Source organism: Sinohyriopsis cumingii, chromosome 7, assembly GCF_028554795.1.
Source record: "Sinohyriopsis cumingii isolate HCF-2022 chromosome 7, ASM2855479v2, whole genome shotgun sequence".
Classification (NCBI taxonomy): domain Eukaryota; kingdom Metazoa; phylum Mollusca; class Bivalvia; order Unionida; family Unionidae; genus Sinohyriopsis; species Sinohyriopsis cumingii.
Genome location: NC_142967.1, coordinates 64,396,556 through 64,415,225, shown reverse-complemented (window position 1 = coordinate 64,415,225; position 18,670 = coordinate 64,396,556). Strand labels below are relative to the sequence as shown.

General features: G+C 35.8%; 1 protein-coding gene across 1 annotated transcript in view; it reads left to right on the top strand.

Annotated features, from left to right (window-relative positions):
• The window catches only part of LOC149795402 (allurin-like), a 36,388-nt gene extending 18,193 nt beyond the window's left edge, over positions 1 to 18,195 (top strand). Inside the window, exons 4-9 of the mRNA XM_089963793.1 lie at positions 13,653 to 13,747; positions 14,494 to 14,584; positions 14,898 to 15,049; positions 16,676 to 16,761; positions 17,224 to 17,309; positions 17,932 to 18,195. Of these exons, the coding sequence (XP_089819919.1) occupies positions 13,653 to 13,747; positions 14,494 to 14,584; positions 14,898 to 15,049; positions 16,676 to 16,761; positions 17,224 to 17,309; positions 17,932 to 18,023 (602 nt within the window). The 3' untranslated portion in view covers positions 18,024 to 18,195. The remainder of the gene's footprint in view (positions 1 to 13,652; positions 13,748 to 14,493; positions 14,585 to 14,897; positions 15,050 to 16,675; positions 16,762 to 17,223; positions 17,310 to 17,931) is intronic.
• Positions 18,196 to 18,670: the final 475 nt, after the last annotated feature.

Here is an 18,670-nt window from a genome sequence, read left to right as displayed (position 1 = left end):
TGCGATCGAAATAAGCACTCCAGACTACGCTGTGGATATTTATCAGAGTTCGATCAGAACAGTGTTAGGATGGCCTGAAATACCACCACCAACACCACCGATACCACCAGAACCGAAAAAGTCTGATTATGTCACGGATAATAAGTCATATCACGGAGATCAACCATTATATGAGGGGGTTTTACATTCTTTACAACTGGGAATGTTAGGTAGTATATTTGAACTTCGCGATTCTATTTTCCAATGGTTCTTTGCTTATGAATACGATAATCAGGGAACAAAACATATTCTAATATTAACCTGAATGTGATCGATCGATACTTTATGGCTGCTGATCAGGATCATCAAACACAACGGCGGCGACTACGGCAAAGTTTTCAGGAGCATCTTTTCGATATAACAAGTTCACGCAGAGAAATCATTAAACAAATTGAGATATTAAATCAGATTATATTCGATGTGGAATATTTTAACCAGCGATTAATTCAGGCGATAATCCATCATGTTGACAGCGATAAAAATAATTCTAAACAACGATTTTTAACTGCATACTCGCTGACAGAAGCTACGCTGCCGAATTTTAAATTTCCCGGGTATAATGCAGACGAACAAAAAAAAAAATCCGTTACTGACCTCATCGATGAGTTCTTTCCTGATATACTCGCTGCGTGGAGAAAAACACTGCCACCAGCAACTGTTCTCCGGCACAACAATGACTCGGAAGGGACAGGCCGGCATGTATCTCCAGGCATCGTAAATATAACCGAAGTGGTCGCAGTCAATCTTGTGTGTGATGTCATCGATGGCAGCTACAGCACGGACACGACAGTATCAAATCAAGCCCAGCAAGGATTTGTTCTTTATTCATTCACCCCGAAAGACCCACCCGGATACATGATTGTGCAAGAGCCGATCAATCAGGTTTATCTGCAGTGTTATAATCCACTGTTATCAAGAATAAATTTCAAACTAACAGACCAGTCTGGACACCTTCTGGATTTAAGAATTAATCTACTTGTGAAATCCTAGAGATTTCCATTGTAAAGATTTTCAATCTTCAGAATCTTATTAAAAAAAAAATCCTGACAGTCAGGGTGATTTACTGTCGCTCAGAATTATAAGAAATTTATTTTTTTACTGAAAAACTGTCAAATTTCTTAATTCCGCAGGGTAATATGCCTGTCAAAATCATGAAAATCGTCCGATTTGTTAATTCCACAGGGTAATATGCCTGTCAGAGTCATGAAAATCGTCCGATTTGCTAATTCCGCAGGGTTAATATGCTTTCAAAATCATGAAAATCGTCCGATTTGCTAATTCTGAAAAGTAGTATGGACAAATTCAGTAAAAAAAATATACTTGTGAAGAATTTTATTCCTGACAGACCCTGATTTCTAATTAATTAAACGAGTATTATATATGTACCAGCATGTGAACGTTTTTATACACGACAAGCAAATACTTGAAAAATACATCAAGGAGAGGTGTTTATTCAGTCCCCCGTCAACACAGTTGATTTGGTTATTGATGTATTCGGTAATGAAGATTTTTTATTAACGCAGGAACAGTTAGATGAACTGTGGCAAAAAAGTATTTGTGTGATCACATGTGACAGAGATCAGATTTTAAATTACGTGCATTCCTGCATTACATTTAGTCAGCTTAAGCAAATATTATTTAACCTTGCGGATCCAGATGAAGATGCAGATGATGCAAGTGAAAATAACTTATCAGATTGATTGATGCAGGTCAGATTAATGTGGGTAAAAAAATGTGGGTAAAAAATATTTTTTTTTCTGTCAGTACCAGACTTCTACTTTCGATTTCATTTCCACGTACCTGACTTCATTTCCCAGTAATTTCATCCTTGATTTCATCAAGGGGGGTTAACTCACGATCTGATATAATTTTTCTCAACTGTCTTGCACGCATATTAATTACCTTCCTGGCTTCGTATTCTTCGGATAACGCTAATCTATTTTTTTCGATTGCACGGCAGAGAGGGACAAATTCATCTAGTTGCTGTTCTTGTATTGTAGCTAGTGATTTATATAACGCTTTTCGATTCTCTTTATACATTTATACTGAGCAGGCAAAATATACCGACCTTCCAATTTAGCCTCATATAGTGCTTCAAAATCAGACATGATTTTTTCAGGATTTAATTCATCATATATATTAATTTTGTTTTCTTTTAATTTTTTAATAACACCAAGGCAATAAGGCATCCAAGGCAACAATTACTTGATTGATATTTTCGTAGTTCATATTTATATAATTATATATTTAAAAGAAAAAATAACATTTGCCTTGATGAGTCTTACACTGGTCTGTGTGTCTCCACGAAGGTCCTTTCACACTTTTTGTCCCAAGATTTCATCTTGGAGATTTTATCTCGGAGACTTTTGTCTTACAGATCGTTTCTTGTCGATTCTCGGCATCCTTCGTGAATCGTTTCTTTTTGGCCGCATTCTTTCTGAATGGGATCCATGTGACGTAGAGCTTTCTGCATCCAAGGCAACTGTTTATTTTTGGGGGGCGTATTCACAAACATGCCTCCAGCGAATTCTCTAAGCGAGAGCGAGGCGAAATGTTAGAGTATTCAGAAGGCTGTCTGTGTATTTTTCATGTACATACCCCCCCCGGATTAAATCCCAGGGGTGATAAAACGTCACCCCCACGATTTAACGTGGACAAGGATATGTACATGAAGGACCTTTGCTGGGCCCCCACTTATAAAAGCCATATTTATCGACACCGCCGACATATGTCCGTTGCGAGATTCGATCTGAAGGCAGCGATAAGTCAGGGACGAGAGTCGGCTGAGCTAACCACTACACCACGGTCGCATCTGAGAATATAAGATTTAAAAAACATCATATAGGTAACTATTGACAGAGCTGGCAGCTGAATTCTATTCTGAACTAGATTTTAAGTTCTGAACTAGATTTTAAGTTCTGAATTAGATTTTGTGGAAATAACATTTACCTGTACTGACAATTGTTGATTTTATCAAACGCAGGTGAAAAAATAGACTGCTGCTAGTGTGTATACAATAAGACGGTTAGAATTGGCTGTGAAAAACTGTATACAGTTCTGCCCGCTGCTGGATAATGTATATTACCATTCTGTTGTGCAATCACCTTGACGAAACATTTATCTGGACTGACAATGAAACGCAAGGTGAAAATAGACTGCTGCTAGTGTGTATGCAATTGGCTGTGAAAAAAAAATTGTATATAGTTCTGCTCGCTGGATAATATATTTACAGGTAATGACATTGACTCGTCAAGGGGATAACTGCATCTTTGACTTTTACACAGTCGCTGCAGAGTTATTTCCGTTATCATCTACATAAAGAAATAAAATCCAGCTATTAAACTTATATGAAAACGTTGATTTGATTCTATTTTCTGCAAAAAATTGGACCGAATGCGACTGAATATCAAAATACTTGCCAGCCGCGCACATCGACTTAAATATTTTTTCTTCACCTGTGCTTATGTTGAGAGATCGGACAATTCTGGGAATTTTAACAAATTTACCAGTACCTCCTCGTGCAGAATTTTCACTCTGTGTCACAACTCTCAGATTGAATAGTTTATTATTAAATTTATTATTATCTACATGATCGATCACAAAACCATCTTCGATCACTCCATTAAATACCTCAAACACAAAACGATGACAGAGATATCTTTTCTTCCCAGCGGTAAATCTAAGATAACCAGCATGATCAACAACACCAACTGGGTTTTTCAGCCTGCAATTTCTAATTTCACCACTGCGTGACGCTTCGTAATTCTTGATGATAGGGTGTCGGACAAATTCTTGGGTCATTTTATAAAACAATGTCATTTGTCTAATTTATAATTTGTATGAAACCTAGTCATATAATCGCGCTCACATTTCAACGTATCATGATTATTTTTTTTGTTATAATATCGCTTAAGTTCGCAGTATCTTTTACCCCCGCAACCCGCGCACAATTGTGCTTTACCCCTGACCCCAACACCACATCGCATACACGGTATTGGTCCTGAACTCCCCCTTCGGATGCTTTGGGAATGTTCCCGGCAGAATTCCTTTCTGCAGGATTTATTACAAACAGTTACAGATCCTTCCTTGAGCCACTTGCATTGATTCATTATATATATATATATATATATATATATATATATATATATATATATATATATATATATATATATATATATATATATATATATATATATATATATATATTCTTATTTAAATGTTTGTCTTAAATATAATATGGAGGAGTTTGAGAGCTTATCTGCAATCAAACCCCGGAAAGCTTCTAGATTTGATCTTGACAGACTAACCCCTGATTCGCGAAGGCGAGCCTTGACTGATCTGTTTGATATTATCAGAGGTGCCAAAGACAAATTTCGTAATGATGGAGCATCTCATGTGTGGTCCACATTCAAAATTATACACGACGACGATGTCAAAGACGCTACAATGAACGACACACGAGCGAAAACAATTATCGATTACCTCAATCAGAAATATTTTTTCAGAGTAAAGTTTATTGTCAGCTCGGATGATGATACTTGGATTATCCGTGACAAACGTGACCCTGTCCTTACTGGTGGAAAAACCTCTCTGTTAAGTAAAGATTCCAAACCAGGAATGCTGACTGGGATTGACAAACCATATTACGCTCGAGCGTATCCTGTGACCGCGATCATTTATGGAATTTATCCGATAAAAAAACCCAACATTAATGATCTCGCTTCGATAAGATTTTCGAAGTTGAATTGTGTAGCCGAGCGAGTCATAGAACATTTTACAAATACGAAGCGTGGAAACGGTTTAACTGATCTGCGACGTGAAAAAATAAATAAATGGGCCGAGTCGGTTAAGGATACAGGAGCGTCAATAAACGATGTTGCTGAGTGATCAAGTAAATGAAAATTTCCAATGGTAGTAAAATCATTACCCGGAGAGGTTTTATATGAATCAGATAGTAAATGAAGAGAAGCACCAATTGAAATTATTGACCATAACTCTCATGCTTGGACCACCGCGGTAACAATACACGCTGAGTTCCTTGAATATGTCCAGGATAGTTGTATCGAATACGGACACGGCGGTTTGTGGAACACCAAGTATAATATCGGTGAGATGATTTCCGTAGACATGACCGCGTGTTATCCCGGAAGTTTTCTTGGGATGGGCGAGTGTGCCGGATATTTTGCGAGGTTTGGTCATCCTTGTCATGAGATGGTAAGAGTATCAATTAATGGTCCATTACCCGATTTTGATCTGACAGGATTTGCTCGTGTAACGTCGTTTGAATTCACTATAAATCTTCATCCGTGCTGTTATGTTTGGTTTGGCAGACATTTTTCGGAGAAACGTTGGGCGCCAATAGTGTTATTACGATATATATGCTTGACAGTAAAATATTGATATCGTTGGTTGTCTGTGAAGCAATTATATCTTAGCGAAAACAGACTTCGGCTTGGTTACCAAAACCGAGCGTATCAGTCTCGAAGAATGCAAACAGGAATATCCAGATCTACCCACGGATGCCATTGTTAATATTCTTAAGATTAAACTCAGCAACAGTGAAAAACAGCAAAAGATCTCGGTAGAAGAATAATCGGTAAATTTACTCAGGGTGGTGCATATCATCATAAACGACATCACTCACGACTGATTATGGATGATGCTGAATTAGATTTTATAATTAATGATGCCACTGCGAGAAATATACTTTGTAATCGGGAAGACGCTTACTTGTCTGACGGAACAAAGTTGGGCACAATTGTTAGTTACATTGATGGAGAATCACCTTATTACACCCATTTAAGATCTTCGATGCTCGCTTATGTTTCTATAAATTTACTATCGATGATAAATAGATTTCCTGACACTGCAGTTAAAGTTGCTACGGATTCAGTTTATATCGATAAAAAATATTCAGAATTACTGGCTCGTTTCACAAGCAATGATGAATCATGGAGTTCGTGGAGAATAGAAAAGGAAATGTTACCTTGTTATTGTGAATCCGCTGATATTGTGGTTAAAGATAATTACTGTAAATCAGAATTATCAGAAATGTCGAATGTACCATCTGTGTATGATCCAGTATCCAGACACAAAACTGTTTATTTGAACGGGGCGGGTGGCTCTGGTAAGACAACTCGAGTAATCGAATTATTTCGTGGAAAATCTTCAGATATGATCGTGTTAACACCAACACACAGACTTGCCAGGGAGAGGAAACAACGAGGAGTAAATTCTAGTACTTATCACAATTTTTTCAAATACAGCGGTGGTGTGTGGACTCCAGATCGAATGGGAGAGAAATATATTCCAAAAGTTATTATTTGGGATGAAGTGTGCACAGTGCCGTTAGAAACATTAAAAACATTTCTCGATTTGTTATTAACAAAAATACAGCTGTGGTTATGTGCGGCGATGACGGTCAGCCACCTCCGTTTGTTGGACCATCTCCACACGATTGGTTGAAGAATTTTGTTGATTATTACGAAGTAGTGACTGATGATCATAGATCTGTCAATGCAGAATTAAGGGAATTTAAGAAATTATTCAGACTGCAACCGAATAAAATTCAGTGTGAAATTATGCGCTAGGTGATTTCAGAAACTTCTTTGAAGGACTTTTGGAAAACGTGGAGACCAAACGATTTGATAGTGGCAAGTAGAAAGATAGTCAGAGACACACTTCAAAGGCAGTTATTTCAATTACACAAGAAAATGTTTACAACGTTACCAGTGCCATTGTGTTATAGACCAGCTGATAAGCGGTTACAGAATATCGACGTTGATATACCAGGACAGTCAGGGAGGAAACATAATTTATTATCAAATGATGTTGTTGCAGTTGATGTCAATGTTGTTGAAGATGCACTTCGCGCTGATAAATCCCCGTGGGCGCTAGGATACGCAATGACGATACATTCATCTCAAGGACTAACTATCTCTGATACAGTTGTTTGGATCGTTGATGATCGAATCGAGTGGTCAAACTTAGTTTACTTGGCTGTGTCCAGAGTCAGAAGAATATTTCAACTGCGAAGGATTGTCTTGGATGAGTCAATGGCTGATGAAATTAATAATGAAAACAACAGTGATATAATCAGAAAAAAATTAGCCGGTTACAAAGTGACAAAAAAATAATCGCGATTTTGACTTTGATGTTGAATTTATCATGACACTGAAACAACAGCAGAATAATCACTGTGCGAGCTGTAATTGTGTAATGTTATGGCAGTATTCGGATAAACACCCAAGACAATTCACCGTGGATAGAAAAGATAATCGTCTTGGTCATGCACGAGAAAATGTGATGCTGACCTGTCTTGAGTGCAACCTGCGTATTGGTGCTAGTTAAGTGATTTGGGTGGTAATTGTGTATCCTCGGGAATTACTTGTAATTGTTCACGTGTGAATCCACGTTGAGGAGCAGTTGAATCCAGCCTGTAGATTGCAGGTCTACCAGTAGATCTAGTTATGTTAGATATCTTGTGTGTAGTGATGCTCCAAATAGGATCAGTCGCTCTTTTTTTACCACCTTCAAGTTCACCTGGTTCATATAAATATCTCACAGTGACATCACCCAGTATCGGCTGTGTTGAAAAAATCACGTCGTACGGGTATATGTTTTTTGGTAATTGCATTAATAGGTTTCATATTGGTTGTTCGAGTAATCTCGTTATTTAATGCAGATATCACGCTTGGTAATCTTGCGACCCATTCGCGTGATCTTTTATCTTGAATGAATTCCTTCGCGTATTGATATCCAAATAACCGCTCAGCAAGTGTTCGATTAAATCGCTCAACAATTGCCTGATCACGGTGAATCTCAGTATGCCCTCGTCTGATGGTGATGTTATGTTGTTTCATCAGTGATGATACTGCACCCTGAAATTCATTGCCAGGATCAGCTTGTAATAGATTTGGCCATCGTAGAGGTCCTCGTTGATAAATTCGTTCAAAAGCATTGGCTACTTCAGATGCTGTTTTAGTCGTTAACGGTTCCGCATCTTTGTATCTACTTGCAACATCAACTACAGTTAACGCGTATTTATATGTTATTTGACGTCTTCGGATTTTAATGGTATCATGTGGCAGAAATAACATATCAGCTTGGTGAACTTCATTTGGCACACTGACATTGAAATGCGCAAAGTGAATTTGTTTAGGCGGTGGTTGGTAAATTTGCCATACTGCCTGTTTGGATAACCAATTTTTAGCAGTAACGCGTGTAACTTTTGCTGCTTCAGCGAGTTTACTAATTGCTGCGCTACCCCTCCAGTACCCTTTTGGGGAATGTGTGTGTGTGTGTGATTTGGATTTTTAACGTAGCTTTAACAATTTATCAGTCATATCGCTACGATGTCTGCAGTGTGGCAGTTTAAAGTGATGTCTAGCACTGGGGCATCATGCCGCAGACATGTAGCATGATGTTCCACCCAGTCACATTATCCTGACACCAGGCCGACCAGTCCTAACACTAACCTCTTAATGCTGAGCGCCAAGCGAGGCAGCTGTTAGTACCATTTTTGTAAGTCTTTGGTATGACTCGGCCGGGGATCGAACCCACGACCTCCCGCAACCTTTTGGGGAATAATAAATCGACTCCATTATATTTAATTACCAGCACCTAACGCTAATTTACCTTTCATCGCGGATTTTATTAACCAACTAGCCAATTTTTCCTTGAGAGATTTATCAGTGATGGAATTTAACGCGTGAATTAATTTTACATCTGCGAGATGCCTATCTTGTAGATTTTTACTTTTATAAGCTACATTATGAGCATGACACGCTTTATCAATAGCGTTTATCGGATACTCACTTGGTTTTGGTTGATCTTGGTCATTAAGTCTGATATCAAGTCGGGTTCCAGGGCCGCAATAACTATATCCTGGAAGATGTTTTTCTTCTGGGTATTTAGCCCACGGAGTCCCGGGTAGTTTTGTTAAGTTTGCTGCGATGTCACCCCCGTGTTGCTTTTTTTTTACTTGATTTTGACTTTGACTTTGACTTTGGTTTTGACTTTGGTTTTGGTTTTTCACCTGATTTGCCAGTGGAAATAAATTTAAATTTCTTTGTACCGCATCGCTCACACTTGCCCGTAACCGCAGATCTATTATTTTTTGTTGCAATGGTTGTTTTACGAAGAGATTTCTTCACCAGCTTTTACGTGAAGAATTGCTTCGTAAACTCTAAGTTAATCCGTTCTCAATTCCGAGAGAGAGAGAGAGAGAGAGAGAGAGAGAGAGAGATAGAAAAGAAAGGAAGTTCAAGTCATTTGATGTAAGTGTCATTCGATGATGAAGACGTGACTACATTCTTGGGGAATTGAAGGTACTCGGGATCGAGCTGCAAAGACAAAGCCTGTTTGAGCTTCTGGCCAGCAAAACTTTATTGAAATACTCAACATATAAACTTACATTTCAATATCAAACTACAACAAGCTCAATTTACGGATATTAGAAATACATATAAAACTACGATATTCTTTCACTTACCAACATCATACTTGTATAATAACTGCCGTTTAGAATATAATACAGATAATTAAATATCGAATAAATTCACGATAGTAAAAGAATCTAAAATTCAATATTTCAGACTAATATCCTAATTGAAATATATGTTACTGAATTTATTCTAAAATGTCAACATATTAAACTCTATTATTTAAAGAGTATTTTATTTCTAAATTAACTATTACTGAATATGAAGTTGGTAGCGAACGTTGCTTTTACTATAATCAATAATATAATTATAAGTAAATATGAGTTCTTCAAACAGTTAAACTTTCCGATACATTATATTAAAGAATAGCAAAGAAATATTAAAATTATCTAATGTTTAAACATACTGACGTTAGGTTAGCATCTTAACACTAAAAATTCTTATAACACTAAAAAGTCTTATACTATGAAAAATTGTACATAGACGGTTATCTTACCTGCAAAGACAAAGCCTGTTTGAGCTTCTGGCCAGCAAAACTGGTGTCGGCCCGTGGCTGGGGCTTTTTATACCCGCTTTCTTAAGACAACGCCAAATATGGCGCATTCCTCGCTCTTTGTTAAGGCCAGAATCTCAAAGTGAGGCTTCGAAGTCTTTTACAGATTATTGTCTAGGTCTATGTACATTATTACGTGAGTACTTCTGCAAGATCAGTACATTTGCCCTCCATAGGAATCTTAGGAATCTGTCTAGTTCGCTATTTTCATAACCTGATGAATGTACTCTTTTTGTGCTGAGTCAGAGAAACAAGTAATGTTTTGTATAAGACGGTTCGTACTTGATCATAATAGCGTAATCATTGTTGAATAGTAGTATATAATAGTAACACGAATAAATGGATTAAATCTCAATATATTTTAGTAGAGGATTACTTTCAATATAATTTATCAACTTACTTTTAATACCATTTAGAGAAAATTTCAATCTTGTTACTTGTACTAAAAAATTCTGTCCTAATAGTTGTTAGATCACTTGTTGGCGTGCGCGCCCTGCATTTCACACAATATAAATCCATATTTGTTTTATATATTTTCTAATGGAAATCATTGACTTTTCTGCAACAAGGAAACGAGAACCAGTTACCAAATTCTGTTCGTATGATTATTATAGGTCCATCTGGAAGTGGCAAGACGCAGTTGTTATTTAATTTAATAATGAAATGGATGAAATGGGATAAATTGTATTTGGTAGTTCCATCTGTGGACGATCAGCGTTGTTATGATGTAATAAAAGATTATAATGAAAGCGCAAAACCATTAAGTGGAGATGATGTTGTTGAATTTATAACTGACATTAATGAAGCACCAAATATTGATTCCATTGACGGGTCAATTAACAATTTAGTTGTTTACGATGACGTAATGTTGGATAAACAATCAAATCCAGCTAGGATATTTTCCAGAGGTAGACACAAAAACACAGATGTCATTTATGTAACCCAGCGGTATACACAAATACCAAAAGTGATCAGGGATAACTGTAATATTCTTCCTGTTTTTAACGGAGTTGATACTCACACGTTACGAAATATTCATCAGACCTGGTGTAGCGGCGATATGGACATAAATAAATTAAAAAATTTCTTTAGTCGTGCTAAAATAACCCCGTATGGGTTTATAACAATAAATTTACATGATCCTCGAACACGGTATCGAGTTGGTCTTGATAGAATTTTTAACTGAGCAGCAGGGAGGGCGACGCTCTCAACGCGTCACCGACACTATCACGTATTTTCTTAAGTTACATCGAAGAAAAAAGACTATCAGCGATAACAGGTAAACCAATTTGTCGTTGACGAAGTCGTTTTACGCTGAATATCGCATTTTTTTAACGATTTTTACGATCCCACAGGAAGTCTTAATTTGCGAAAATACAGGTGAACCAATTAGAGTCTGTTCGCCCTCCTTGCTGCTCAAGGCAGGAAGCGAACGCATATCAATGGTTTATTTCTACAAAGAGATGCTTCCTGTATTTGTGGCTAGGTGAAATGGTTATAAAATACGTTGAGCAAGAACTAAGACTGAGCAAGAAAAGTAGAGTTATGATAACCAGGGATGATGAAAGCTTAACTTCTAAATGACTGGCATGTAGAATGAGTTCCTTTGTTCGTGTAGATGGCCTTCGTTTTGTGATTAGAATGATTTCTTGGCTCTGGATGTTGGCATACAAGTTAGTAGGTAAAATAAACGTTATTTGCAGTCTTAACAATTGATACGTAAAATGAGTTACTTTATTCTGGTAGTTGGCCTACTAGTTTGCATGAACATTATGTATCTTTACTCTGGTTGTTCGCATACAGCATAGGTATAATGAATTTCTAAGAGTTGGCGTAAAATGCTGTAGGTATAATGAGTTTCGATTTGTTTGTATGTTGATATATACGTTGGTAAGTGGAATTAGTTCCTTTGTGTTGATAATAAGCCAACAACGTGCTAAATAGAATGAGTTTCTTTTCTTTGTTCGGATGTTGGTAAGTAGAGCGAGTTTAAGAGAGGGTTATTTATGCTAACAAATTTACATTGTTACTGGCGAATCCATGCCATTAAGGTAGGGACATTAGTTCATTCAGGTGAATAAATTAAAGCTAAATTCAGCTAATTCTCACGCTAAATAGTGTGCACTAGCCCTGTGTTATTTTTTACAATATTCTGTTCTACTACGATTTTCATAAATTATCATAACCAGAAAATCGATAACAACACCCTTCATATGCATTCGTATAGGAAGTAAACATTCCATCCGAGGGTTGTAAGTTTGCTTCGGACGTAACACCCTGTTATATTTGTTCATATGTATGAATTAACGTGGATTTAGCATGGGTATCCTGTCCGTTCTCTTGTTAGTCCGCTGTTGTAATAACACTGTAACGACAGCTCCCAAAAAATACAAGATGTTTGATTCATACCAAATGACCCCTTTAATTCTTAAGTGTAACGTTTATTACAGAAAACATATTGGCTTCACCGTATAGATACTGTATATGCAAAAGGATTTTATTCAAAGATTATGACTATAATTGATAAATTCAGCATATTTAATCAATTCGGCATATTAAAAGGAAAATAAAACTATTTGTCTCTGATTCTCTCTCTCTCTTTAACATAAATATTCTCTCTGACCAGCGTTTAAGGTATGTGTGTGTTCTGGACATGAAAAATATGTGAGACGAACATTTGGTGAGCAATCTACATGTGAATGCACAAAACGCATGTCTTAATCGTCGGTAATGACAAAGAGCAGGAGTAAATTTTTCCTATGAGTTTGGTTTCTGTTGGAAAAACAAAATAATGTTTATTTTACTGGCTAAATAAATATGTGATGTTAGATTGATAAAGTTGCAAGTTTTCCTTTTAATGGCTGTATATTAAATTATTGTCGAGTATGGAATCTCAGTGTACATTAGAGTTTTATCCTCAGTTTTGTATGCTTCGTAAATTCCGTTTCGGTGACATATTAATAATAGTATATATTTATCAAGAAATAACTGAAACAAGAAATACATGTGATTATAAACTCACAACGTAGTAATACCACAATGACAATCAGAAAATGTGCGAGGTTGTACAGTTTTTTATTTTGAGAGGGAAAGGGACAACATAGGGCAGAGTAGCGTGTTGTAGCAATGACATAAGCGTTATTGTAATTAGATAATCAATACATTTTTAACTGTAGATAATCGCCTTAGTACTTGCATAAGATAATGATATTTAATGTAATAAAAGTTTCCCAAAAGTTGTACATCATTTCATGGAGCATATATTAAGAATTGCACTATTTCTTTTACAATTTCTATATATATATAGGAAACTATTTATTGCCGCATAAAAAAGACAATCAGATAAAAAGGATAACTGAATTACCCGTCTCTTTCCTTTATACTTTTAACAAGAAAAGGACAGCATGCCAGTACATTCCTTAGAAAAATATACATCATTTCCGCATTGGAATTCACGCCACTTATTGTTACTTTGCCCCTGTAGTAACTATCTGCGGCAGAAGTTTTATTTTATTAAAACCTTAATGGCATGTATAATTTATAAACAGTGTACTTTACGAATATATTTACTACTCTACAACATACGTCTTAAATATGATTTACACATTTATTTTCAGCCGTGACCCAAGTGACCCAAGCTGACAAGACTCTGATTGCAAGTGTACATGACACATACAGATCTTCAGTCCAAGCCTCCAATATGATGAAAATGGTAATAAACTTTATCTGTCTGTTCATACGTCTGTCTTCCTTCTTGTATCTTTCTCTATACATGGTTCTTATTGATACTTTCGTTTTCGTTTTGGCCACCTATATTCAAAACTTGTAGTCTGAATGACTAATATGCCTTGAAAATATATTGAACCACACAATGTAAGCAACTTTTAAAATATATATTTCTTCTACCAAAATCATTGGAATCTGATTATTGTTTATGCCGGCGTGGCCCACAGAGATAGAATCAGAAAGAAACGCAAATTGCAGTACATCGCCTGTGCTTAATTTTTCTGAAACCATGAAGTATAAATTAAACTTTTAGATTTTTTTTACCCATGCGGTTGACATGACCATTTCAACGAAGCTGGGCTTGGATTAGTTTGGCTTCGATGCTTGTTGGAGTGACCGACAGAGATAGACTCAGAAAGAAACGCAAACTGCAGTACATCTCATGTGCTTAATTTTTGTGAAAGCATGAAGTATAAATTAAAATTTTAGATTTTAGAAAAGTATTGCTTTTTTGTTTAGTGCAATTACAGTAGGAATAAAGTTATAGGAAATAGTATTGCAGCTGTAAAATGCTACTGTTTTCAGTGCCGAAGATATGTATAATGTCAAAACATATAATAACAAGAAAACAAGTTAAAAACGTTTAGCAATTTTATTTTACAAAATTTGATATAGAAGAAAACCTACTGCAATCGCATTCTTTATTTTTATGAATGGTGTCATGTGTTACAGAGATATCACGATGGTATCGCAGCCAAGGCTCAGATACATGCCAATAAATGTGTTTTTCAACATGACACAACTGCAGATCGAGCATTGCCAGGTAAATAATTTTATTTTTAAATAAACTGACAATTTGTGTATTTTCCATTATAACATGCTTATCTTGCGTCCTATATTAATTTTTTAAAAAAATTTCCTTATTGTATCGCTTTATATGGCAAACATAACCACAGTCCACTTTCTAATAATGACCAAAGGAAGAAAGCACACACACACACACACACACACACACACACACACACACATATATATATATATATATATATATATATATATATATATATATATATATATATATATATATATATTTCTGTTCAAGTTAGATAACCTTTATAAAATGACTCATATTTCAGAATTACCCGGGGTATATGTTGGTCAGAATATAGCATACTATACCGGAGGAAAAAACTGGCAGTATATGATCAGTTTATGGGCATCTGAAAAGCAAAATTTCAAACTGGGTGTTGGCTCCACAAATGGATCGGTAGTGGGTCACTATACGCAGGTAAATGAAAGTCAATCTAAGCACAGTGCGAATCTTCTATATTAATCCAACCATTCTTAATAGGATTATCAAATGACGGTGCCTATCTTATATGTTAATGAAGTACTTTTATATGGAATCTTCATATATTATGAAGATTATATCATATACAACATAAATGGAAAAATTAAAATCGTGTTTAATGTCGATGTCAAAACCTAACAACAAACCCTTGTTAGAATGGGTACATGTTCCTACTTATTGACAAAGGAAGCAAAAATGTCCCACACGAGGTAAGTAGTCACCTTTAATTTTGCTGTTAGTATGGTTTGTGGAAACGGTGTAACGCAGATAAAGAAACTGAAGTTTCAATTTATGGTCAAAGCGGCATTGATTTTTCCATACACATCGACCACATATTATGTTGTCGATTAGCTCAGACTGAAAGCAAAAACCAAAATCATTTTAACACCGTATGATGTAGGATGGCAAGATTGGGAAATTTATAGATGAAATGCTTCTAAGTTTGACATTAGTAACTTCCCATATATCTTACACATATTTTCTATTGATTATTTACTTGTGAAGAATATAGCTTTTGAACGAACAAAGACAGACAATATTTATTTTGATAGTTATTCTCGCCTTGTCCGGACTGTATCTGATTGCATTCAATACGACCACCCCTGATTGTCTAAATGTTTTAGAGCATCCGTCTCTGATGCGGGAGATTCAAGCCCCGGCCGAGTCATACCGAACATTTGTAAAAAGTGTACTAGCAGCTGCGTCCCTTGGCATTCAGCATTAAGAGGTTAGCATTAGGATTGGTCGTCCTGGTGTCAGTATGCTGTGACCGGGTGGAACATAATACCACATGTCGGCGGTATGAGGCCCCGATGCTAGACATCACTATAAATTGCTGCACTGCAGACATTGTAGAGATATGACTCAGATTGTTAAACCTACAATAAAAGTCCCCCAAAACGCAATACAACAAACATGCATTCCACACCATTGAAATCCAATGCATGCCTGATGCCAATGCATGCATGATCCCACAGACTATACGTCTGAAGATGCTTTGAATGGTTATCTCCCCTCCGTTACATAAATAAAACTACTTGTTCATCTTTTTACGATAAAATATTGCACACTGCTAATCACCTAACAAAACATCCACTCACATGAGGGAGAGGAATGAAAGAAACGAAATACGTCCACGGTGATGAGGCCTCTGTCTGGAGGTGACCACTCAGCAGAGAAATCTACTTCATGGGAAAAGATTGTAGAATAAAACTTTCCTAAATCTTACTTGATTTGGAATGAAACTGGCAGTCTTGTTTTGATCAATGTATGCATCCAGTGTTAACATCAGGCCGTGTATCGTCGGTTTGGAAATATTTTTTTTAAATATACCGCAATCCACTCTGCAGAGGAACCTACATCAGGGGAGAAGATTGTAGAATAAAACTTTCATACATATTAATTGATTTGATGGCTGTCTAAATGGGATCAAATTATGCATCCAGTGTTCAGAATATTTCTTTTTATACACCGCAATCCTTATTTTTTTCATATAATAAATGTGTGGGCATACTAGGAAAATGGAAAACATTTAAACGCCCTCTTTGCAATCTTTCTTCACAGCTGATGCTCTGGAAAACACAAGCGGTTGGTTGTGGATATAAGGAATGCCCCGGTTTTAAACTTTACGTTTGCAACTACGCATACGGGTAAGTCTCAAAGATGGCAGATTTCTTGTGTTTTTTGTTTTCTCTTATATATATATATATATATATATATATATATATATATATATATATATATATATATATATATATATATATATATATATATATACACTGCTATGCATATGAATAGAACTATATATAGTCAAGTGTCAAGTAGATAAGCAGATTTATCGAAATTTAGAGAGTTTTAGAGGTAATTTGACAGAAAAATAAACTTTATACTGATGTGGTAATGATGAGTCCGTCATTTGTGTGTCTATAAATTTATCAACTAGAACTCAAAAAGTGGGATTATCTTTGATACTAGCATTTAAAAAAATACATTAAGCTGCTAATTGTCCTTGTGTTCGCTTTCATTGGTTTACTGTCCATAAACATGAAGCCATCAATCCTTTTTGTAATTTAGTATGCGGTTTCAACCTATCCTTTTTATCCTGTGTTTAGTCAATACACCTGGGACGTACAATATCCATGGAAAACGGGAACAAAGTGTGCGGACTGTCCAAGTAATTGTAATAATGGATTCTGCGGTAAGGATTCCCCCCACTTTTGTCTCGATACTATCAACAGAATCCTTTCTTTTAGAGGAAGACGTCAACGTGAAAGTAGATGTACTTTAAAATAGAAGTTTACTTACGTATCTTGGTTTAAACAAATAACATTTTAAGAACAGATTGCATATGTGTGGTTATGTGTGTATGTGTCTTTGTGTGTGTCTGTGTCTGAATGGGGGGGGTTGGGTTTGTGGGGAGGGGAAAGCTGGTTATATAAAACAAATTTGTAAAAATTTTAAGGGAAGTGTAATCTACACACAAGCTTATAAAACACTTTGTATAACAGATCATTTGGGGGAATCGAACCTGCCCACTTCTATCATTCAATCAGCAGCCCTTTGCGTAAACTATGAGTCACCACGGCTCATGAATGCATGCATGCATGCATGCATCCATCCATAATCACGTACATACATACATACATACATACATGCATGCATGCATGCATGCTTGCATCCATCCATCCATATATATATATATATATATATATATATATATATATATATATATATATATATATATATATATATACAAGTTTGATGACAAGCACTGATATACAGGAGCAAGGGATTGTTTTTATTATTAACTTCTTTTCCAGACTGTAACATGCAGTTCTGCAATAGCGAGACCTATATTAAAGATGCTAAATGCAAGTGCACGCCATGGTGGCTGCTGAAGTGGTGGCAGTAAAAGGGAAGAGCAAGTTTGACGATAGACTCTGTGTCTGCATTCGCATGAACTGATTCGTCGATTCAATTCTCACATAAATAACAACGATTCAAAAGCACGTTTAATTGGCATTACTACAAGAAAAGTTTGTATCTACGATGCGTACATTGAAATAAAAGTTATAAAAAAAACAGTTTTACTTACTCAACTCTATGGTTTCCATTGAAAGTAAATGACAAACAATGATTTCAAGCTGATAGCGGTCGTTTCATTTGACGTACACACACATCATATAGAATCGCTAAATGTTTAATGCAATATATATATATATATATATATATATATATATATATATATATATATATATATATATATTCTTCTGTCACGTGTTGAGACTCGAATAGACAGTAACGCAAGAAAGAATGAAAACAACAAGCTTTGAATATTTTTTTTTCCCTTGAAAATTCTATAAAAGTGAAAAAAATATGAACTTACGGTTTTAAGAATCAAATCCAAAAATAATCCAAGAATAATCCACGAATAAAATTTTTGAAGCCCTAATAACAAAATGTTCTAAAGATTTAAAGTTCGAGTCCCGACGAAGAATCCAAGATGAAAGACGATGACGTATGCTGTAATCTGTATTATTGAAGTCTACAGTTCCTTCT